Source organism: Carlito syrichta, unplaced genomic scaffold (assembly GCF_000164805.1).
Source record: "Carlito syrichta isolate Samal-C Ts95f unplaced genomic scaffold, Tarsius_syrichta-2.0.1 Scaffold78722, whole genome shotgun sequence".
In the NCBI taxonomy this organism is placed as follows: domain Eukaryota; kingdom Metazoa; phylum Chordata; class Mammalia; order Primates; family Tarsiidae; genus Carlito; species Carlito syrichta.
The window spans coordinates 127,062-151,928 of record NW_007022818.1 but is presented as its reverse complement, the minus strand read 5'-3'; the positions used below and the strand labels follow the sequence as shown (position 1 = coordinate 151,928).

The window sequence follows — 24,867 nt, the reverse complement described above, 5'->3', positions numbered from 1 at the left end:
TTTGATAAAATATTTTAAATTATAAAATATAAGTTTGTAAAAATTCATCTTACACATTCTATTGTATATTCGCATAGTTCTTTTCTTTTTCTGTGTACATACAAATTTAGTGTCTATTTAAAATTGTATCTCATTTAAAAATAAAAAACATTTGAGCATATCACATAAAATGTAAATATATGTTACATCGTTATATTTGATATAAAATAACCTGTTGTATACTATACAGTTATTGCTCATTTTACATAACAGCTAAAAAATGCCAGTCATCTTTTTTTATTTTATTTTTTTGAGTTGGAGTCTCACTCTGTCGCCCAGACTGGAGTGCAGTGGCCGCTCCCGGCCACCGCAGCCTCGACCTGCTGGGCTCCGGCGATCCTTCCACCTCGGCCTTCAGAATAGCTGGAACTACAGGCGCGCGCTACCCCGCCCGGCTCATTTTGATTTATTGTAGAGATGAGGTCTCTCCAAGTTGCCCAGGCGGGTCTTGAACCCGCGGGCTCAGGCAATCCACTCACCTCAGCCTCCCAAAGGCGCGGGATGACAGGCCGAGCCACCGAGCCCGGCTCTCTTATTTATTTCAAAGAGCTCTTTGTATATGAAGGGATATGAACATTGAATGGCGCAAACATGTCCTGCTAAGAGCCTTTAGAAGGTATTGGATGCCTATAAAGCCCTTCTCTTTCTTGTTTGAACACCCCTCACCGGTTTTGCTGTCTTTTTCTTTTCTCTTTCCCTTTTTAACTAGTCTACTTCCCGATTTATTTGTATCACTACTAAGCTAGAAGAGAGTGGGAAAATGGAATTAAATATTTGAACAGGGCTTATGACAACTTTAATTTATTTAGATAGGAGATGAAACTCCTTAACATGTATAGATGATTCTGTGGGAATGTTCTGTCTGTTCCAATTTTTCACGATGTACTTTTTCTTCTATGCCATGAATAATGACTGACTATATATTCCAGTGAAAACATGAAACTCACTGACATATTGGCTGATGAAATGTAAAAAATGCAGTCAGTTATTTTGATGCTCAATGACTGAACATTTTGATAACTGGCCACATATTTTATTTTTTAATCCAAATGTTCAGCATTCTATAAACATATTCTTAATGACTTGGGGTTAAAATATCATTATGTATGGACTATTGAAGAATGGAATAAGTGACTACAGGGCAAGAAGTTAAAATATTCACTCATACAAAAATAAATAATAGGCGTTCTTGGCTATGCGCGTGGTCAGTCTCCAAATATCTGAAATATTTATGGGACACTCCAAATGGAATGTGTTCTTTAAGCAGAATCTGTGCTAATATATTTTTTCAAATTATTAAAACAAAAAACTATCAAGAGCGTTTGTTAATTCACAGGGAAAAGCCTGTAGCTGAAAGATAGGTAAAAGTAACACGGTCTTAGGGAAAGAAAATCAGTCCGGAAATATCATGCTTTTCAGGAAGACATTTGTATTGCTATCTTTTGAAGCTTTATAAAGGAAGGAGAAACACACGGTTAATACTATTTTTAGAAACAATAAATTCCTATATCAATCTCCAATTCTCTCCAAATAAAAAATTACCCTTATTGGATCACTTGAGCCTAGGAACTTTGGGTTGCAGTCAGCTCTGATCATGCCACTGCATTTCAGCCTGGGCAACATAGTGAGACCCTGTGTCTAAAAGCAAAATCAAAGCCAAAATATTACCCTAATATTTTGCCTTCTTTTTTTGTGTGTTACTAGACTCCGGCTAATCATTCACATCTTTCCTTAGTTGTTCAGGCTCAACTGATATCTTTTCTAACTTTACTATGAATGGAGAATTGCATATTGTATGATTTGTTTAATTCACTGATAACCATTGGAAATCTTGTTTGAGGTATTCATTGAGACCAGGAAATTTAAAATTCTCTTTCTTCTTAACACAATCAGAGAAAATTTCTAAAAATATATGTTCTTAAATCTCAAAAATTATATTGTCAAGACTAAAGAGAAGTAACCAATGTTTATCTAGGGAACAGATTACCTTTCACTTTATAATATCAAAATATTTATTTCTAAAGGTACTTGTTTTATTTTCATTGGTAAATTACTGTTTTCTGGAAAAACTATGTACATTTTGTTATGCTTTCTTTTTTTGGTTTGTTCTTAAATACTCTCAAAACAAATATAGTGATGTTAACTTAATATAGAATTTTAAGGTTAAGTGTGATAGCTTCTATCACTTTAAACTTTTAAAAAGTTTATTTCTTTAATATAAAGTTTGTGTCTTATTTTTAAATTTTGTATCTTTAATGCTTCTTTGTCTTGGCAAATTAAAGTTCAGGAAAACAGAAAAAACAATTTTGTTCTGAAAAAGACAAGTATTTGACAGCTTAGATAACCAACATTTATACAAGCTGAAAATTACTTGCCCGCCAAAAATATCAACATTATGAAGATTTCAGAAAATGTTATAAGATAGTTTAAAAATACATTGTCTCTACTTTGAATCTATAAGGCAGATTTTTATCTTCTTGTGGCTTCTTTTTTTTTCTCTAAATCTAAGAACATAGTAGCATAGTTTAATAAATAGTTTACACTATAATGGGAATATTTATCTTCCCCCTTTATAATGAGATAGACTTATGTGTTGGAAACTTAAGAACGTGTTCTAGTTATATTGCATTATAATGAGCATTTATTTTCCTTCCTGTTCTTCTACATATGGGTCATCTGTTTCTGTTTCTAGGCTGGACTTAGAATGGCAGCCAGAGACCCAGGGCCCAGTCTGTTTTCTCAATAAGTATATTGATACCACTTGTGGTCATAGGAGTCTTCAGTGGTCCTTGATGTGCTCTTTTCTGTCAATAATTCTATTTTGCCTTTTGGGCATGAGGGAATAGTGACATTTAATAATAATAAAAAGATAGCATCTCATAATATTATATTACAATTAGTTAGTCTTCCCACTAATTTTAATTCAGATTCATTTTCCTTATTTAAAAAAACCAAAGTTTGTTTGGAGGTACCAAGAGGGAATAGTAGTACTTAACTGACCCCCCCCAAAAAAATCAGAAAACTTAACTAATAAACCCTGTGCACTCAGTATCTGTTTATCAGAGATACTAATGAATTACTTATTAATTAACTAATTAATTGAACAAGTAAAGTCCATTCACTATACATTTTTGTACAAAGAGGATTTCACTTGGATAAAAATTTCTACTCTGACATGTGATAGAGAGAAATAGGATAATCTTTTGTGACATCAAATAAAGTGTGACTCGTTTATAGTGACTGATTTAACATATGACATAGATAATAACACTGGATTTATCACGGGCATTGGTGTAGGGTCATTATGAGAATGTGATAGATGCATGTTAAAAACTCTATTCTAAAATGTGCTCTAGATGGTCTAATTTTATGAGTATGCCGAATGTGCTCAGACCAGGATTTTTAACTATATGCATAATTATATTTATTCTAAAAATGAGATGAAGCTAGCTAGGGCCACCTAAGGAAGACAGGCTTCTCAAGGACCTGTTTAGACAGTTGCCTCTAGAAAAAAATTAAAAGACAGTTTTCAAAGACATGTCAATCTTATTTTTAAAGATTGATTAGGTAGTGTAGCTTTTCTTCCTTTTATCCTTGGAGAAAATGAAAAATAACAATTTCTCTTCTACTTTGGACTGACCATTCATATATTTTATGACAGTTTGGGCTCACCTAAGCCTTCTCTTCTCCAGCACAAATTATACTAACTCTTCAGTCTATCCCCATAGGCCCTATTTTTCAACCATTAAATCATGTTTTTGTTCACTCCTATATCTTTTCCATTTTCTTCAGAATTCTTGTAAAAATATAAAGTCTTAAATTTGATAGTTTTGCATATATTTGAACTTTAGAAGAATATTTCCACCCTCTAAGTCAGAGTCAGAGAGATGCTCAATTGGATAGGTAGGCTGGATTAGGGGGATAAGAAGAAAAAGAGAAGCCAGGAGAGCGATTTAATATTCAATCTAATGGATTTATATGATCAGAAATAGAAAAACCTGTGCCTGGAAAAGTGTTTCAAGGGTTCTTTATTAGTCCCATCATAAGACACCAAAACACAAAACTTATTACAAAAACAACCAGAGCACATGTTCTCACTCATAAGTGGTCCTTGAACAATTATCATAATATGAGAAGAAAGGGATTGGAAGTAGCTGGAAACTGCTAGGGTGGAGGGAGCACAACGCATCAACAAAGGTACCTGCATAATGAACATTTGTATACCTAACCCTGAAATGTACCCCACATCCTTAAAATAAATAAATAAATAAATAAATAAAAAACAACCAGAACTACTTTTAAAAAATTAAAATAACTTGATGTTTCTTTCTTTCTTTCTGTTTTTTTTTTTTTACTAATTATTCTTCTGTGAAGAAAAAGATTAGTAGATGAGCTAACATAATTCAAAATTCATTGTAAAATATATATATAGTAGAGGAAGAGGACCATATTCAACTCAAGAAAGGAGACAGAGTTTCAGCATTAGGGTGAGTGTCTTCAGCTTAATTAAGAACCAGCACTGCTTTTAAAAAGCAGATATTCATTTGTTGAGTGCTACTTTGCAAAGAATTATTATTTTTCTTTTTGGGATGTACACAGTTACTAGGAAAAAGTTTACTACTGGGTTTGTTGTTATTGTCCCAGAGTTATGGCATTGATTGTCTTTTCTGCAGCATTGGGGTAATTAGGATATAATAGTTGTTTCAAACTCACCCTTACATGAAGGACAAAAAGGAACCTATAGCTTTACAAATACACCAAGTTCCCCTCTGTAGCAAATACCGCGAGAGCAAGGTTCCACTGTAATGAAAGCCTAGGATAAAAACCCTAAGCTTTTTCGTGTGTTCCTTCACTTTAAATGCATTGATAATTGAGTCCTATAGTTCTTTGATAACTTAACTCTAAACCTAAAGTCTTATTTATGCCCAATACAAAATACCTGGCATTCACTTTACTCTGTATCCTAGGTTATGCACGATGAAATGGGGTGAACTGCTTTGAAGGTTTCACAAGAGAGAGAAATACAAGTCGCTACAAAAAGATGGGACTGTGATCTACCCAATATCCTCCTTATAAATGAGCAATAAATAAACAGGGATCACAACCAAGTCAGCTTACAAGAGCTTTAATTCCCCAGACGAAAAGCTACACAATTCGCCCATTAAAGGTTTATTTCTACTTTAAGATGGGATAAAAATATAAATCCACCATGCCCATATAGAGAAGTCAGGCAAATCTTGGAAGACTTCTTGATTGAATGGTGTGCAGTAGTAAAATATCTGTATTTTGCACTAACCCCTCTTTGAAAGCTAATGCAGTGTGGTCTTACCATTTTTGCAGACAGGACAACATTGTTCTGGTTCATAGACTGGGTTGACACACTCAGGAACCGCGCAGTCTGCTACAACACAGTGAACTTCATTGCTGGGCTCACAGCGACACCATTCACATGGAGAGGGCTAGGAACAAATCTAAAATTAGCCCCTTTTCTCCTATAACTTAATGCTTGCATATTAATATGCTGGCAGAAGACAAAACATCAGTGCTTATATTGGCTTTACTGTATTAACTCAATTTACCAATGTATGATCATTCTCCCCTGATGGAAGGCAACCTAGACGTGTAAGCCAAGATGGGTCACAATGTGCAGCTCAGGCTGCTGTGAACAACCAGAACACCATGTATTTTTCCTATGTCTTCTGTCCCTACTTTCCTGAGAAAGATTTGGACAACTAGTATGGTACCCTCTGGTTTGGGTTCCAAGATGCACTGATTGCTCTAGCTTTTTTTGGCAAACATGAACGAAACAGGAACATGTGAACTAGTTTTGCCTTTGTCATTTTTTTTTCCTCTTCTTGAGAAAGAAGAGGATTTCTGAGAAACAAACAAACAGAGAAATGGTTAGCAGACCTCCTTACCCTTTGTACGAACTCTATTTTTTAAAATCTAACCTAGACTCTAAATGGCATTTTTCAATGTGAATTTTAGAGGAGATTGCATTTGGTATCCAAACATCCAGGTTCTACCCCTTGAAAGATGCAGTGAATACCTTTAATCTTGTCTGCTTGCTTTCATGAATGAACAAACATCGATTGACTTTAAAAGCCACTATTTAAGTAAGAGTCAAAGACTCTAAAGTGGAATTGAAAAGTTATTAAGAAAAAAATTAGAAAGCAGAAAGTAATTTTTGCCTTCATAGTACTTACCGACCAAGAGTGAGTTTGGGATTTTCTGTTTCCTTTCTAAAACTGCATATAGCACAAGTAATCTAAAGCAGTGACCACTTAGGGACTTTTGCACATTTACAAGTTCTAGCTGTACTTTCTCCTGAAACTGAAGTTTGGAATTCTGGAAGGAATTGTTTCTTGGACTTTTGGCTAAGCTCACGTGCAGAATTTTGGAAAGAAACAACGTTCATATTTCTCAAATCAAGCCATTTGTTCTTAGAAAGTTCTGCCTCCTATTTGATGCCATAGTTCCTCACCTGCAAATTGTGTTAAAGTCCTCTTCCCTTGTTTCATACCCTTTTGTTTCTTCCTGGATCTGACAATTTGTTAAATATCTGTACTCATTGACTCAGACAACCTGAGGGGGTAGAAACCTTTCAACCAATTATTTTTTAGATTCATTTTGTCTTGAGTTTTTGCCTGAAGGATGATAGTCTAACTTTAATTTATTTTGTTTTCAAATTTAGTATAAACAAAAAAATTAGTTATAAATTCTATGGTAAAGCATGTATTGCTAATTCTTTATGCAATTGATAAACTATAAAGTATATAGTTAAATTTTTTACCCTATGGTGAGTTGTGTCTAAGCATTTCAGAGAAATTTATTGCGTTGTCCCAAGGGCTGGGATTTTTCTGAAGCTCTTCTACTAAATAATCTCAGTAAATTAAGGAAAATATTTGATCCTACAGCCCATCATTTGCTGGAGAAAATTTTGTGTTAAAAAAAAATCTAAGAGGTAGAAACTCTTGTTACTGCAATATTACTCCTTATTTTGCAAGCCTCTTGTGATACCTAAGATTTTCAAGTTTTTGGAGACATGGAAATCTTCAGAGATTTCACCCCCTTTTTTGTTAATTGCAAAGTATTTTTACACAGATGTCTGAAGTGCAGCAAAAACTTGGACTGCATTTCCTGCCGGTGTGAGAGGAAAGAGAGGCACTAAACTTAATTTCTTCCCCACTGGTGGGAATGTTTGTTCTTGCAGGTTCCCTCTCCTTTTTGCTGAAGGAAGGGCTGGTTGTGCAATACTGGTGGACTGATTCTGGGAATACAAATTCTGAAGATAACCCAAATCTCCCAGTGCAAAATGTTTACTTCAAAGTAACTATCATCTTTGAGAAAGATTTTTGAACTATGACATTCCCAACATGGATGAAGAACACCATTCTAACTTAAACACTGGGTATTGTGCTAAGCAATTTACTGATTGCTACCTTATTTCTTGTAATAATCTTATGAAAGAAGATTTGTTTTATGCCTATCTCACAGATGAGGAAATAGGCTTGAAAAATTGCTTACCCAAGCCCTGTGGGTAAAAGGCAGAGGCAGAATTTGAATCCAGGAAGCCTTACTGGTTACACTGTACAGCTACTTGATAACAGCAGCCACCATTCTGAGTACCCCCATCTGAGTACTTGATTTTCTAGTGTTTTGTAAACTTCTCTTTGCAGACTAGATCCACAGGAACCATTAACAACTGAATACTTGATTTATAGAGGATAGGTACTTCTTGCTAAAAAGATAATTTAATTAACTTCGGTGTTTAGTACACAATGAGATTATTTTGGAAACTGAGAACGTTTTCACTTCAGCAAATGTTGAGTTAGAAAACTGTAGTAAGCCAAAGTTAAATTGCCTTGAGGCTCTTATTCTTGGAAATTTTGGTATCTTCAAGTCTTGTAGTCTGGTAACTACAGTTGCAGCCATCTGGAAGAGCTAACAGATCATGGTCCAACAAAGACTGAAATCAGTGGAGCTTGAATGTTTGTACAAAGGTTGGCATTGTAATTCTGTGAAATACTCTGGGGAAGAGCTAAGATCGCAAGGCTTAGTGAGAAGAGCATATCTGATTTTTTAAAAGCATTTTGAACAATGAGAAACATACATTAGAAAAATAAATCTATCATCCCAATCATTGGAGGTTTTTCTTTCTTTCTTTTTTTTAGGTCAGAAAAAGCTTTTTTATAAAGTAGATCAGAGAAAAAGGATGGATCTACCCCTCCAAGATTGGAGAAGAGGCCAGACACTAAGGAACACTTGGCCCGTTGGTGGCTTCTAAGTATGTTCTAAACCTGACTTTATTCATACACCGTACTCTGTTCCTTTCTGGCCAAAAATCGCATAACCTAAGTATGTTATTTCCTCTTCCGTTTTTATTAAATTATTTTTTCAAATAACCTGTCTTTCAGTCCTTTTCTTCTCATCACAAGCCTCTGCATGCCCCTCCACTCTCACTGTAAACACTCAATCAAATGTAACCCATTGCCCTGATGATAAAGCCCCTTTCCGTCCTTGCCAACCTTGCGAAGTGTCATTCTTTGCATAATTTTACCAGTTTTGACACCATTGTTGTCCTCTTGCCCAGTTTGACTTTTTTCCATTGCCCCCGCCTGCTCTGCATTTTTGAAAAGCTATCACTTGGACAACAATAAGTTACTAGGAGTGAGCGGTGTTCTACTTGGACATTGAGTTCAGACGTTAAAAATCCTTCCCACCTTACAGTGTAAAACTCTGAAAGGTTTGGTGCCTTAGATAAATCTTTACATCTTAAGCACTGAGCTAGTTACAAATTTCCTTTTATTGGGTTCTTCAATGTGAAAACTATAGATTAAATCTGAAAATGTCCCTGTAAAACCAAAGATTAAAGAATAAAGCTACCTTTAGAGGAACAGAAAATGTTGGAAGAAGTACTTGGGAAAAAAATATTCTTGCTAGCATTTTTTAAAGAAGGGCATGTGAAATTGTGACTAGTACATGGCTTTTGTCAGCTAAATATTTGGTAAGTAAGATGATTAAGTGATATCATCCTAACAATTTTAATGTAAGAAAATCTTTTTCTAGGAAACCTCATAGAACACTGTATTTCTACGCACTTTTTGGAAAATAAAGCAGCATTCCCATACATATTTTTTCATAAATTTTGGTTGAAATTGGTATTGGAAGTCAAATGTATTTGTTAATGTAGATATCAGATGGTCTGAATATTATATGTCTGCTACAAAGTTGTTATGCCTCTAGTTTTGTGTTTTTGAATGTCTAATGCGGAACTCCATTTAAGCAGAGACTGCATTTTAGCTGCAATCCCCACTAACTCTGAATACATACTGTGCATGCAAATCCAAATGCTGTCTCAGCTGCCCCTAGATTTCAAAGAGGTTTCCTGTGTGTGTGTGTGTGTGTGTGTGTGTGTGTGTGTGTGTGTGTGGGTGTGTGGGTGGGTGTGTATACTGATATATAAATATATATGGAGAGATATATAATCAATAGAGCAAAATGAGACTTTCTTAAATGTTGGTTTAGGTAACAAATCAAAATTGTTATTAGAATTAGGTAACAAATCAAATTTGTTATTAGAAGCCTCAGATAAAGAGTAGTTGTGAATGGTAGTTGTGAGTGGTTAAACCGATCATTATAATCACACAGAAAAAACCCCAAAAGACAGAAAAGCAAGTGGACCTTGAACAATTATAATAGTATAAGAAAGGGATTGGCAGTAGTGGGAAACTGTCAGGGGATGTGGGTGGGATTGGCAGTTAAGGGCAACTGCTAGGGGAGGGAGGGTCACGCCTCATCAAAAAGGGTACCTGCATAATCAACGTTTGTATACTAACCCTAATTGTACCCCACATCTTTATTATAAACAAACAAACAAACAAATAAATAAATAAAAAAGAAAAGCAACAAAGACATTTTCTTTTCCTGAAACCTTATTATCTAGATGTCAACTCAAATACCACCTCCCCAGGGAAGTCTTCTTGATGACCCAGGTCATTTGGTCCCTCTGTCTTCTTGGACCACTATGCAGCCCATTCAGAGCCCTTTGTGGTTTAAGAAATTATCATTTGATTTGTGTACAATTTTTAAAATTTGTTTTTGTCATTCACATAGATTCTAAAATCCTTATACCATCCTGTTAATTGCTGTATTCTCAGCACTTAGAAGACATGTTAACACATGATAAAGACAGCAAATATTTATTAACTAAAATGCATAATCACTTATGTATAATCTGTGTTTTCTTATTTGTTAATTCATACCTCTGATCAACTTCATCTGTGTTCATCATGTATGAAAAGGATTTTGACTCAATGAGATGTTTGTATTTTATTTAAATATTTTAAAGGGCACTTTGGGGAAAAAGGTTTTCGGCTGTGAGTCATGAAATAGCTATTTGGGTTCCAATATTATGGCAATGAACATAAACTCACCCACTAAAGGTAATTTTAAGTTCATAGTGTTCATTATGTGGATCACAGGTAAGTCAATCTTCAAGCACTCCACCGACTAGACTATCTAGCAGTAGCTTATTACAGACTTTGATCGCGTCAGAAAATACTGTGCTAACTATATTTAGGATAAGAATGTATGCAAAGGATTTGCTAAAGTGTCTGAGAAAAAGTTAATCATATAATGTGTATCAACCTTAATGGTTACATATTACGCACAATGATTTTAGTATATTATAAAATCTTTTGTCAGGAAAAAAGTCCTGATTTGAAACACGTTCCTTTTTGTAAAGGATTGGTTATAGTATAGAGTCCAACAAAATACAGTCTGAACATTCTGAGAAGCAAAACTTGATACTTAGAAGTCCTCCGTGAATATGGTTAAAAGCTGAAGGGATGGATGTGTAATCAAATTGGATATGTTCTAACTGCTAAGTATAAGGATACTAACCCTATCAACGACTTTCCTTTTAACCAAGTAATAATATACTTCAGATATCATGCGGTAATTTATTTCTTTGACAATGAGGAAATTATCAAAGAAAATATATTTCAGTTTACTTAAAAAAATTTGTTGAACAATGATTTAAATAAAATCTTCACAAAAAATACAGCTTTAAGAGCACTCTTAGAGATAATTTATGGCATAAATTTTATCACTTTATGGAATAAATCTCATTATTTTCAAAGGGTATGAGAAATTTGGAAGGCTCTATTTCAAAGTTGCTGATGCCTGTCAGGAATCTCACTGTTCATTTCATTAAAATATACATTAAATTACAAAGTGCAAGAGTATTTATCATTCACTGCGACTCCCGTAGCCAGTAATTTGCATGTGGCAGATGTCACCTATTAACCAACTGATCCAATGGATTTTAACCAAAATCCACAATAGTCTAAAAGATGACCTACAGAATCCCTGATTAAAATATTCCGCAGTGTTCCTGGTCTAATGAGATTGTGATGACCTCTTCGATGGTCTGCCCTATTGACTGGAACACATTTGGAACACTGAAGTTGTAAATCTTATCAAATTATGGACATCGAGCTGGAACTTCCTTAAGAATTTTAATACTGCTGAAATATAATACACATGTTTTAAAAATTATTCAATATATTCATTAAATGCATATCAACAAGTTAGTCCATATAAGGTATACCAAGATGAACTACATATCTCTCCTTCTCTCAATACATGACAATCTAGGAGTCAAAATATCTATAAAAATAAGTTTTGATTATTTTTTCTTTTTGAGTCATAGTCTCACTCTATCGCCCATTCTGGAGTGCAGTGGCACGCTCGCGGCCACTGCAGTCTCGACCTGCTGGGCTCAGGGGGTCCTTCCGCCTCTGCCTGCAAAGTAGTTGGAACTACAGGTATTTGCCATCACGCCCGGCTAATTTTTTAAAAAATTTATTGTAGAGACGAGATCTAGCCATTTTGCCCAGGCTGGTCTAGAACGCCTGGACTCAGGCAATCTTCTTGCCTCAGCCTCCCAAAGTGTGGGATTACAGGCTTGAGCCAACATGCCTGAACAGTTTTGATGTTTTCAAAATAAAAGCCTTTAAAAAAAAAAAAAAAAAAAGAATAACTGATGATACTATTATAACAGAAAACTGAATTTTTGCTGTTACTCTTTCTATTTTTACTTATATGTACTCTGAGCTAAAGTAAAATATAAGATTAGAAAGCAGTTGAGGAAGTACTCAATCCTAAAAAGTATTAATTATCAAGTACAAAACGTTTATACATTCTTGACATTTTATAATTATAGTTGCAACCCAACAGTTATATTAATGGCTTACTTTTTCCCTAAACATATTTTTTTCTTAAATTAAAAGTTAAAATATATTTTGACATATGTTTTGAGGGAAGGCAACTCTACAATTATACATTGCCTATTCCAATAAACTGATGGTATAAAGAATGACTTTTTCCAGAATGTTTTTAAGGGGTCTTGTGAAAATAAAATACAGTTTTTTCCTGAAATATGAAAAATAATAATAAATTTAAAATATAAGTTAAAGAAACATAAGCCAAATATCTTTCTCTAGTTGCAGTCACAGATACGTTTTTTCTCAGGGTATATTTAAGAGAGGGAAAAAAGGGGCATTTTAGCTGCCTTTAAGTTCGTCCAATGAGAAGCCAAAGGTTTAGACAAAAACTAGAGGATTCAAAGTAAAGGAAAGGTTTTGATGAAGTGTCACACCCACACTTGTGAAATAGCCTAGAAATGCAGTTGTCCTTAGTCCTTCGCGGACAAGCTGGATTGACAGTTAGCTTTGGTACAAGAAAAGTCCTTGACAACACAACTGAGTACTGTCAGCAGAACTGAAGTATTTTCATGTTGAAGATGCTCCACTTATCAGCCATTTATGCCACAGGAAAAAAAGTGAGCAGTTGTATAACTTAAAGAACTTTTCTGTTGGCACGGAAAAGGACAGGTTGTTACATCAGTCAAAGAATCAGTCATCTACAACAGCCTTAAAGCAAGGTCACGTGAGATTGGGGAGACTGCATCACGGTGAGAATTCTACAGCTTGAAAGAATTGTGCAGGAGACAAATACAACTAGTCCTGTTCTACAGGAAACACTGAAAGAAAGTGATAACCGAAAGAAGGAAAAGTCATAACTCAGCTAGCTAACATTGCATTGATGACATTGAATTTGAAGCCTCTTAGGAGTCTAAGAAGTGGGAGTTTTAGTCTAGAACAACCAATCTCATTTGTACTAAAAGAGTCTTTCTCAAGACCTCCTCCACTACTACTATCTCTGAGCAAAAATTTTCTAAAAGTTGAAATCCTTCCTCACTTTTTTTCTTTTCTGGTAACATTGTACTTTGACATGTTATGAAGAGAGAGTAATAATTAAAGAGTAATAATATTAAGCACTTTAGAACTGCTAACAGTACAATATATTTCCAATTTTAAGTCCAAACAGTAATTTCCTACTGAATTTTATAGTTCATTACTTGCTGCTTAGTTCAAAACTTACCTCATTCCACAAAAATATGTTGAGACAGCTTATGGGCAATAACATGAAAGTATATTTTAACTTAAAAGAATCTTGACTGAGTACTTTCTTGACAAGCCTCTCCACTTCCGTGTGTTAATTTGGGACAAGACACAGCAGAAGAAGCAAAAATTTTGTAACCACATGTACATATTGTTAGTGCTTTTGCCTAATAAAACTTGGCTGCATGATAAAGTGGAATAAGTACATCTGGGCCTTAAGTTCTTCCATGCCGCCGTTTCACCTGAGACAGGTTACTTCAACCACTTGAGCCTGCGTTTTTCTCATTTGTAACACTGAGGTAATAATAATATAATATGAGTGCTTTAATTCCTTCACTGGATTGTTATGAGACTAAAAGGAAAGACTGTAATAAGTGAAAGAGCATGTAAACAATGTGATTTGGTTACTTGTCATCATAACTTTCAACCTGACCAGTCTTTCCTCTTTTCCTCTCTTTTCCATTTGCCATGGCTGTGTATTTCTCAAGAGAGTAATATATTACTCCTCCATTATTTTTTTAAATTATGGCATCATTGTTTTCATTATGAATTATTTAAATTATTGAACTTGTGATGAATACAGGCAGCCCTTTATATCTGTGGCTTTCATAACTGAGGATTCAACGACTGTGGACTAAAAATATTGTATTGGGGTGGCAAGAAGTGGATGGTTGTCTGTGCTAAACATGTACGGACTTTCTTTTTGTCACTATTTGCTAAACAGTATCACAACTATTTGCAGAACATTTACAATGTATTAGTAATTATAAGCAATCTATAGATGATTTAATGTATATGGGAGGATATGTTTAGGTTATTTGCAAATGCTGGGTCATTTTATATAAGGGACTTGAGCATTCTCAGATTTTGGTATCCACAGTTGGAGGGGACCTAGAACCAATCACCTGTGGATACCAAGGAATGACTGTATAACTTTTAGAGTTCTGAAAACAGTGTGCTACATCTTTAAAATGAGGCAGTGTTTGAACTCAGATTGTGTTTTCATTAGGAATGACATTGGGCAACATTTTTAGATAGTGAATTAGACTTTTACTTACAGAGATGAAATTTTAATCTTTAATCAGATTCTTGCTGAAAACAGATTTTTAACAGGGTAACTTGAGCTCTGAGTTTTTGTATCTTCTAGTTTCAATGTGAATGTCCTAGGATCTCATTAACAAAAGGAAAATTCTCTGTGATTGTCCTTTTTTCTCTCTAATGATGCTTTCTAAGTCTCAGCAGTCAAAAGTCTTGCTATTTTAGCAGGATTTTATTTTTTTAATATTGGTAGAAAATTAAAGTTAGACTGAACAATTTTAATTTTTTCCCTGTCATATTTAGGAGAGAGCAATAATGCTGCCAACATAAAGGAAAATAAGTGGGGTTTCAGAGAGCTGTGGTGTTCTCTGACTAAAAAGAAAAATTACTTCATTTGGTAACCACTGGAAGTTGCTACAATGACTGTGGTAGAAGCTTTTGCATTTCTAGGACTGTGAAAATCATTCACAAGCTCTGTATTTTTTAAAATATTCATTTCACTGATGTAATTTTTTTTAATTTGTAAAAATAATCCTAGTCAATCTTTACTGCATTTAGAATGTAATTTATTTGTTTGTTTTTTAATGGATAGGAATGTGCCTTGGATGCATATTTCTTTTGCCCATGGGAATTTTTCAAATGAAATCAATCCAGCCCTGTAAATTGTGGAACAGGGAAATAATTTTCCTCACGTCAGCAATGTACTATATTCCTGTGAAAAAGATAGGGGACTAAATTTGAAACTTATCGTAGTCAACATATTCAACAACATAATCAATTTACCCATGCACATGAAAAATAAACTAACCTTACCACATTGCTTGCATGACAGTGATAGTGACCTCATCAAAGCTGATGAGGTAGAATGGAGACAGTGGTAACGTTAGAGTCAGAAGTCCTACCTTGATTTACCAGGTTTGAAAATCTCCATTTATATGACAAGGATGAAAGCACAGACTTCTCTGAACCTCAGTTTTCTCATCAATGAGAAGGGAATTTAAAAAATCATAAAATTAAAATTTTCAAAGAGGAGATGCACGTGCAGTTTCATAAAACTGTTAACTATTATTTGTCTTTGTCTGGCACAAATGTGGTTTTGTTCCTTGCCTGATCCAAGCTCTTTGGTGGCTCTCCACTTAGTCTAGCCTTTGATCCCAGTTCCTTAGCTGGCATCCATGCTCTGAACTGACACCATGATCCCTTCTCATTCTTCTCTCTCTGACATTCTAGGCCCTGTGCTCTGGTCACTTGGTTTGACTCCCTTTTCTTTGAATAAGCTTTGCCTTTCCCTTTGCTAACTTTCCAATTTTGTTTAAAATGCTTAGAAATTAAAAGCATAGAAACACCCACTCTTAGGATATCTTTTTTCAGTCTGAATGACTTCTTTCTTCATCTGAGTTCCCAGTGCATTCATCACAAGCCACCTGCCATAGGTGGTAGATATATTATTTCTTCTAATAGACCAGGAGCACTTGGAGGGTCAGATTATGTCTTCTGTACTTTGGTACACCCCGCAATATGTCTCCACATGCCAGAGATATTTACTTAATGGAATCAAACTATGGCTTGTGTACATATAAGTTGTTTTGAAAAGATGTAATGATAGATTGAATACTTAAGCAGACTATGCACATTTTCACTGACTAATATAGTACTAAATATATCTATCATATTACATTAAATTTAATATAACTTTTTGACTTGTGATAGTATCCTGAGTGAACACAGGGGATATAAAACTATAACATTTTATCATCTTTGCTTATCTATTTTATCTGAGAATTTTTAGTAAGTGCAAAGTTATCAAACTATTATATATCAATGTAGAGAGCAAGGCTGTACGCTTTGGAGTCCTGTGTGCAAAGAAATAAGACAACATAACCCCTTAAGTAAATATAACACATGCAAAATAGGCAAAGTTATATGCCTTTTAAAATTTACATGTGTGAAAGAGATCCCTGAGACTACCCAGAGGTGAAATAGAACTCATATCTAGCCATACACGAAAGAATTTGTAACTTCCAAGAATGCAGGCTAGGATTTGGGGATAACACAGTTTGAAAGAAGTAGAAAGGAAAGAATAACTTGATTCCAGATCAGGATAGGATCAGCCAACTTTTTCTAGAAAGGGTCAGATAATAAATATTTTAGATTTTGTGGATTATATGGGTATCTGGAACACTCTAAAAGCAACCATAGACAATGCATAAATGAGTGAGCGTGGCTGTTTTCCAACAAAACTTTATTTACAAAACAGATTGTGGACTGGATTTGGCTCATAGACTGTAGGGTGCTGACCCTTGTCTTAGATTATTGGTTATATGTAACTGGCATTATTATTATTTTGAAAAAGTCATTTTCAAACTAAATTGTTTTATGTAACAGTTTAATAAATGACCAAAAAGTATCACATTAAATGCAATTTGGGGAACTTTAAAAGAACAAGACAATAAAAGATAAGGTGAGACAAATAGTTTTTATCATTAATTGCTCATAAAAGTCCAATAAAGGTATAGGCTATCTTGAATCATTAGAAAAATATTTCTTAAACTGTGTTTCATTGAACTCCTGTGAACTTTAAGATGTTAATAAATGCTCTGAGGAAAAAAATGTGTGCTACTGTCTCATAAATTTGTGAAATCCTGGATTAAATACAGGTTAGTAGTAATAGTAGTAAAAATGTCAGGTAGCTTTTATGAATCATTTATTGCATGCCAAGTAGTACCTACTATTATCTGTATTTTAGACATATGTGCACTGAGACATAAAAGGGTATAGTATTATGTGCCTAGGTCATTTAGCTGGTAATTGATAGAGCCTGCTTTAAAATCCAATTTTTCCCACACTTTTGAGCTCCTAGCTGTGAACTATACATACTGACTTTCAAACAAATCGTTTAAACGTGCTTGAATATGTGTACTTCACATTTTCAAGAAAGGTTAAAAAATAACATCATTTCTCAAACTTAGTCGACCATAAAAAAGAAAAAAAAAAAAAGAAAGGATATCCTTACTAAGAATCTCAGAGGATACTGGTATTCCCTAGAAAACAGCCTGGAAAAGTCTACATTATGGCAGTGATTACCGACTCTAGCTAATTGTTAAAAAAAGTCCGGGAAACTTTAAAGTAATGTAAATTTAAATAATTTAAATCAGAATTGATGAGGAAAAGGTAAAGAAAGCTGAATTTTTTGCACCATTTCTTCCTTTGCTGATATTGTTCTTCAGCCAGTTTAGAGATATTTCTTTGTTGTAATGTCATGAAATTAGAGACTTATGCACACCCCATCCATTTCTCACACTCCATTCTTGCCAACTAGTGAGAGGTGGGAGTTTGCTGAGTGAAAAAAATGAAACAAAACACAGGTTCTCATTTCCTAAAACCATCAAAATATATAGGCAAGCACAGCTAATTTTGATCTTTTGTGACTTCTTGATATAAAGTAGTCTCAATGAAAATAGATAGGTAGTGTTTAATGTAATATATTTTTATTTTGTTTTGGCCAATATTGTTTGGTTTAATTACATAATTTTTCATTTTTAGACAAAGGACCCCGTTTTTTAAAATCATACCCCCGTTAATTAAAGCCTTTGCAAACTTAGGCTAGTTTCACAAATTGTACTCAATTTGTTTCAAAGACTGATTTTAGATGTGCCAATATTTTATTGTTCTTGTCTACTTGTAACTCTGGGTTGTCATGGTGATAAGCCCTGATATCTCATTTCTATAGACAATTGGCTGAGATAAATCATTGTATCCAACATATTTATTGGAAAAGAAGATGTAAATTAGCTGGCATTTTCCTGTAAATCTGAAGGTACTGAAATATAGAGAAAAGATCAGAGGAAAATGATGAATTAATATTGCTTTTGCAAATAATGAGCTATGTCATTATGGTGTTATCACTAAGTTTCTGTTAGTCTTTGTCTTCTCATCTCTAAAATAAGGGAGCTAGACAAAATGACATCAAATTCTATTCCAGATTTATAATTCTGTGGTCAGCTTTTAAAAATAGAAGAGACCTATACTATAAAACAAACCACAATGCTTGCTTTTTATAATTAGAAGAATTTATATCAACTCACATACTAAAAATACAATTGCAAGCTAAGAGGTAAAAATGATAGTGAAAGGTCAATACTTAAAAATTTAAAATTTCAGCTAAACAAGGTTTAATTAAAAAAAAACTTTTGAGTAGTTATAATTGTGAGTTATAAATTAACATGCAATACTATAAGTTTCATATTCCTGATGTTCTTTATTCTTCATAAGACATATGTGATGGCATTATTATATCAATTCTATCAATAGAAAATTAAAAATATATTAAGTTTTGTTTGCGGTCATGTGACATAACAGGGAGAAAGTTAAGAGTTGTGTTCAGTGCAATTTTATACACTTTAGACAACTTTATACAGTCATAGAATAATGTCATCTGAAAACTTTTAAGGAGATGAATGATCTTTTTTGTCACTTTTTGTTCTTTATTCACTCTTTCCATGATGTCATTAAACCCTTGGAAAGATGTCTTTATTGTGATCTTCTATACGTCAGGCTAGAAGCAAGGAAATCAACAATGGAAGTGTGTTGGACTGAAATTACTGATGCTAATCAATAGTGGTGATAACATCCAAAGTACAGACTCTAAAATAAGCCAGTCCCCAATTAATAATGCCTATTGTTTGAGAAAGCAAACCCATTGATCACGTCAAATCTCCTCTTAGTTATTTGTTTCAATCTCTTTTTTTGAAAGATTGGCAAAGCACAGCTAAAAAATATACTGCTAGTTTTATGTGTGTGTGTGTGTGCGTGCTGTTCTTCATATGATACAATGCCTGATGTATAAATCAAGCTGTAGGACAATAAAACAAAAACACGGTCATGCCGATTAAAAGAATTAGAAACAAAGGGTCTACCAAATCTTTAAAAAATATTTTATTTACTTTTTTCTTTTACACTAGATAAGTTTCCTGCATTATTTGTCTCCCTAGTCATTGACCATAGTACTCTGAGAAGTTGTAGGAATATGCAGGCGCAGACATGAGGCTCAGCTTTATCTCGATGTTGTGGAAAGAGAGTGTATATTCTGGGGCATAGCCCTGTTCTCCCCTCAGCCACTTGAACAGATCCTGGGGAGAGTAACCTAAGATATCCACATTGAAGAGTTTGCCTAATCTTAAAGTTAGAACACTCTTACTCCCTCCAGTTTAAAACACACACACACACACACACACACACACACACACACACACACACACACACACAGTCAGCATACGTATGGAGCAATTAAAATCTAGATACTCTAGATTGTAGATTGATCTGCAAAATTTGCACAAAATATTTAGGCCTGAGCTAAGAAAGATAAGATACAGGAAACAGAAAAAAATATGCTTGTTCATACCATACCATTGACCAATTTTATATTTTGATGAGGGTAGCAATTAAAAATAGACACATTTTAACATAGCCAAAATCCTATATATTGGAGTTAAAATTTGGAAGGGGGATTACCAGGTCATTCTCTTTTCACTTCCATCTTCCCACACTACTGGTGAGTCAGTAAGGACTGGGCAGCAACGTCTGCAAAACTGCTGACAGCTGACCTGAAGTCTGAGGTAGTCACTGACAGTGACGAGCTCTGCAAATCTCAGACATGGCTGCGAATCAAACACTGATCTCCCCATGTGCACAGGGCACAGAAGCCCAGTCACAAATCTCTGTAGTCATACTTATCACCATTAACAGCAGCATCTTCCACTATGAGGGAGAGCAATAAATATCAGCGAGTGAGTATGAAAAACTACTTCTACGTATAACTAATAAAAGGGCTAGCTGACCATCAATTCTCTTAAAGTTTAAAGCCAGAGACTAATTCTGACTGCAAACAGGCTATTTCACAGGTTTGGGTACTAACTTGGGAGCCATTAAATTATAATTCGACCCCTTCATTTTAGAAAGTATTAAATGTGAAAAGGATCACTTTCGATTATCAATGAAGTTTTTTTTGTTTTTGTTTTTTTTTTGAGTTAGTCTCACTCTGTCGCCCAGACTGGAGTGCAGTGGCCGCTTCCGGCCTCCACAGCCTCAACCTGCTGGGCTCCGGTGATCCTTCCACCTCAGCCTTCCAAGTAGCTGGAACTACAGGCACGTGCTACCACACCTGGCTAATTTTTTTGATTTATTGTAGAGATGAGGTCTCGCCAAGTTGCCCAGGCGGGTCTCGAACCCGCGGGCTCAGGCAATTCACTCACCTCAGCCTCCCAAAGCACGTGATTACAGGCTGAGCCACTGAGCCTGGCTATCAATGAAGTTTTTTGAAAAATAAATAACTTTTGAATTTTGATCTTTTTCCAAGCATTAGTGTAAACTTTTGTGAAGTTAGATATAATGTCAAATGAGTACAATTTAATAATAAGAAGTGTACAATTAGCACTATAAGTTTAGGTTTCAATAAAACTGACTTCTAATATCTGAAATTGGTCAGAATGTAAAAATTAAGTAGAGGTTCCCCAGTCATTTTCAAAGATGAAAATCCCCCATTGGGAATATATACTTTGAACCCATTTTTCTGCATTCTGAGTTGAACCTCGGATAAGCAGCAGTAATGACTCAATCACTGTTATTTTGTAGCAAACTTAAAAGAAAAAGCCATTCCTTAACTCACTCAAGGGCCATTTTAATGTTAAAAGTCACAACATGCTCTGCAAAGAGAAAGTGTGTTTTTCGGAGCCAGCAATTATGGAATTAATCTTTTCAACCTCTCGACAAAGATTCCCAGTGATCCTTGTATGAAATTACAATGTTTTCTAGAACTTTCTTTGGATACTATCTTCCAAATGCCCCTGATGACTCTAATACCCATTTGTTGAGAACTTGCCATCCCTCTTTTTGATAAAGTTCTCTTTTGGATAAAACACTACGCATGTTCTCAAAAGTCACTATTGTTTTGTTATTAAAATAAACACAATCTTCACAACTCTGGAAAGAAGCTTTCTGTTCTCCTTTGCCTTATATAAACATCTAACTTAGCTCCTATGCTTTTCATGGCAACTGGTGCAATGGTAAAGGGGTGGATGCATTGAGGGCAGTGAATTATTTTGGAAGGTGTTACCTATCTATTAATCCCCTCAACTGAGATTTTTCTGCAGCTTGCATTATTTCCTATTCTTTCATAACTTGGCCTCAGCTCTTAGAACATATTGCCTTCCATTTTTTTCTTCATATTAAAAAAAAAACACAACACACACACAGACATCAAACAAATCTCCTAAACCTAAATTCAGTAATACTTTCTACTCAAATATTTTTATATATTTGATTTTACAGCATTGGATACTAACGATGAGAGAACAGATCAATGAGAGAGTTGAAAAACTTGTCTCCCTGTAAATTTGCCCATTAAGAGCAAGTCAGTTTTAAACATTTTCAACAGTTTTTATGAGTGTGATGATTTGGCAGAATACTACAAGTGTTTAATTTTTTTTGTCCTGTTTGTTTCCTCAAGATTTAAAATTTAAATATAAAATTCAGGGCAAATACTAGGCACCTTGCTCAGCATGAAAACATATTCTTTTTTTTAAAGCAACTACATACACACAGAATGAACATAAGAAAATATTCATTTTGAGCTTTCAGATATAAAAGTCAAAGCCCTGATCAACTGTATTTTGATCTGTAGTAGGAAAAGCACAAAGGTCAATGCCAGCAGGGAAGGGCAGTTCTTGGGCAAATTCAAATCCTGAATTAGGGACTCTGGGAATTGACTGCAGAAAATCTCTTTTAAATAAAAAAGGCTAGGCAAAAGATTAAAAAAAGATCTTTTTTTTCAGCTGCATGTAGTATAACCTTCAGTGTTAAACTAAATCAGAACAAGTTTAAAACTATAAAGAAATATCCAAAAAGGCTAAATCAAGCAGAATCAGAGTTATAAAAATACTGAGCAAAATAAGAAATTATTTCTGCCTTTGGGAAACTCAGCATAAGATAGCTAAGCACAGAGCCAAAGCTGACAGAGCCTACATTTCCAATCAACATTTTTTTTTTTGAGGAAATGCTATTTTAATTTATTATTTATATCCTTTACTTCCAAAAAAAGTAGATTCCAGTGTCATATTGGCTGGGTACACATAAAAGAAAGATGAGAGAACCTACTATACAGTGACCTTTATCTTAATATAATATTACTAGAACACTGGAGAATTTAGAGTTAAAAAAAAAGAGTAGAGAGAAATCTGTTTTCAATGCTTGCATCAGTAAATGTAATAAAAGTCCCACAGCCTTTATAAATGACATTATTCTTTCCATCAGGTGACACAGGTGGATCAATTTATATTATTTGAATTTGGTGATCAGAAAGGATTGTAGTGTGGGACATATGCTTTGCGACTATATGGGGTGAGACAGCACAACTAAAGCACCAAACGGTCATTGCAGGACTTGGATGGAGACAGAAACCGAGACCAGCCTTGATTGGGAAGGGACTGGGCGAGGGAGAAGAAAACAAAGGCAGGACGAAAATAGATACTCCATCCGGGAACAAACAATACAGGCCATCTTCTGCTGCCCAAAGAACACTTTTTACCCATACTTCGAGTGCTTCGTTAACTAATTAAAATGAAGAGATCAACACATAAACAGAAACGAAGACATTTTAAAGGAACTCTAACTTCGGTATCCTGTGTGTTCAATTATTCTTGACCCAGAATACCATTCATCAGAAGTGTACTGAATGCCTGCTGTGTAGTTTGTTTGGTGCTGGGGGTTGGAATAGAGTAGAAAAAAGAAAACAGTGTCCCTAGCCTCAAAGCATTCACTGGCTAGTGAGAGAGAGAGCTGGTTTCACATTGCATTATTTCAAATTATATTTTATATGATTTCCTATTACTGTAGTGTGATATATCATTGCTGTGTGATAAAGGCAGTAGATGTGGTGAAACACTTCGACTCTGCAGTAAGGCTGCCTGACTTGAAATCCTAGCTCTTCCAACTTGCCAGCCGTGTGGTCTTGGGCAAGTTACTTACACTTTGCTCTTTCAGTTTTCTTATACGTAAAACAGAGCTAATGAAAGTATAACCCTCACAGTATTATTACAAAATGAAATGTGTTATAATACACATAAAGCTCTTGACAGTGTCTGACTACAGTTACTGTTCTTGTTATAATGGTGTGCACAGCACACTGTGGAAACACACTAGGAGTGATCCAGCTGGGGAGACAGGGAGGTGTTTCCAAAGGAGAGAAGATTTAAATGGAGTCTTCAAGTGGTCTTGTAGGACTTATACAAGGGAGCAATGTTGAAAAGTGTTTCACACCGTGGACATCAGAGTCAACACACAGGGAAGAGAAGTCACAGAGTTTGAGGTGCTGAGAGAGGTTGATGAGTAGACTTTAGGAACTTTAGGTACTAAGGAATTCAGATTTTACCCTGAATACTGTCTTGAATGTCTTTGCACTTATGTATCTCATCCTTTTTTTTCCCAACAATTCTGTCTCCCGACTACTAGTTTCTCTTCACCTCTAGTCAATTCTATACTTGGATACAAGGTAATCTTTTTAAATTAATTGTATCTAACGAGATCGTCTCTATGCACAACAATCTGCATTTTATTCCCTGTTATTCTTCAAACTAAATCTAAATATTTTGGCCAGTTTTTAAGTCCCTTCTACCCACTGTTCACTAACACATAACCAAATTTCTCTCTTTCTTATTAGGATAGCATTTTAGCCAGATCTAGCTTCCAGTTATTTGTATCTCTCTCCTTTCTTTGTAGATTCTATTTATCCCAATCTCTGATTTTGCTCCAGTAGTTTTCTCTTTGCAATTTTAATCTTTCCAGATCAGTTTCAAGTACTTTTTGACTTACAGACTCTACTTTGAGCCTCCCGAAGAAGAGTCTTGCTTAACCAAGCCTCACACCATGTTGATAAGCTTCTGACACCTCAACTCTTGGGAATTATATTGTGAATTCATTATCATACACTTAGCTTTTAACTGCTCTTTTTCCTCTTGTCTTTCCACATCAATCGAGTCTTCCTTGTGAACAGAGATTTTGTATCCTAGATATCTTGCTCTCCAATGTAAGTCAGTCTATGGTATATTATATACTAAACAGTCTGATAAATGCTTGTTGGATGAATATATTATGTGTAAAGAATATCTCGCATTACAACTTCCTTAATCACACATTAAGATTATTATACTAAAGTTCCATAGATCTTTACAAATTAATTATGTCTTGCTTGCAAGTTGAGTTGGAAGAAAATCAAGATGACAGATTATGACTAATATTTACTTAGAGTTATATAGTTCATATGGATAAG

General features: G+C 34.7%; 1 protein-coding gene across 1 annotated transcript in view; it reads right to left on the bottom strand.

Moving 5' to 3' along the window:
- Positions 1-24,867, bottom strand: part of VWC2L (von Willebrand factor C domain containing protein 2 like) — a 158,555-nt gene that overhangs the window by 127,154 nt on the left and 6,534 nt on the right. Inside the window, exon 3 of the mRNA XM_008054338.2 lies at positions 5,369-5,498. Coding sequence (XP_008052529.1) covers positions 5,369-5,498 — 130 coding nt within the window. The remainder of the gene's footprint in view (positions 1-5,368; positions 5,499-24,867) is intronic.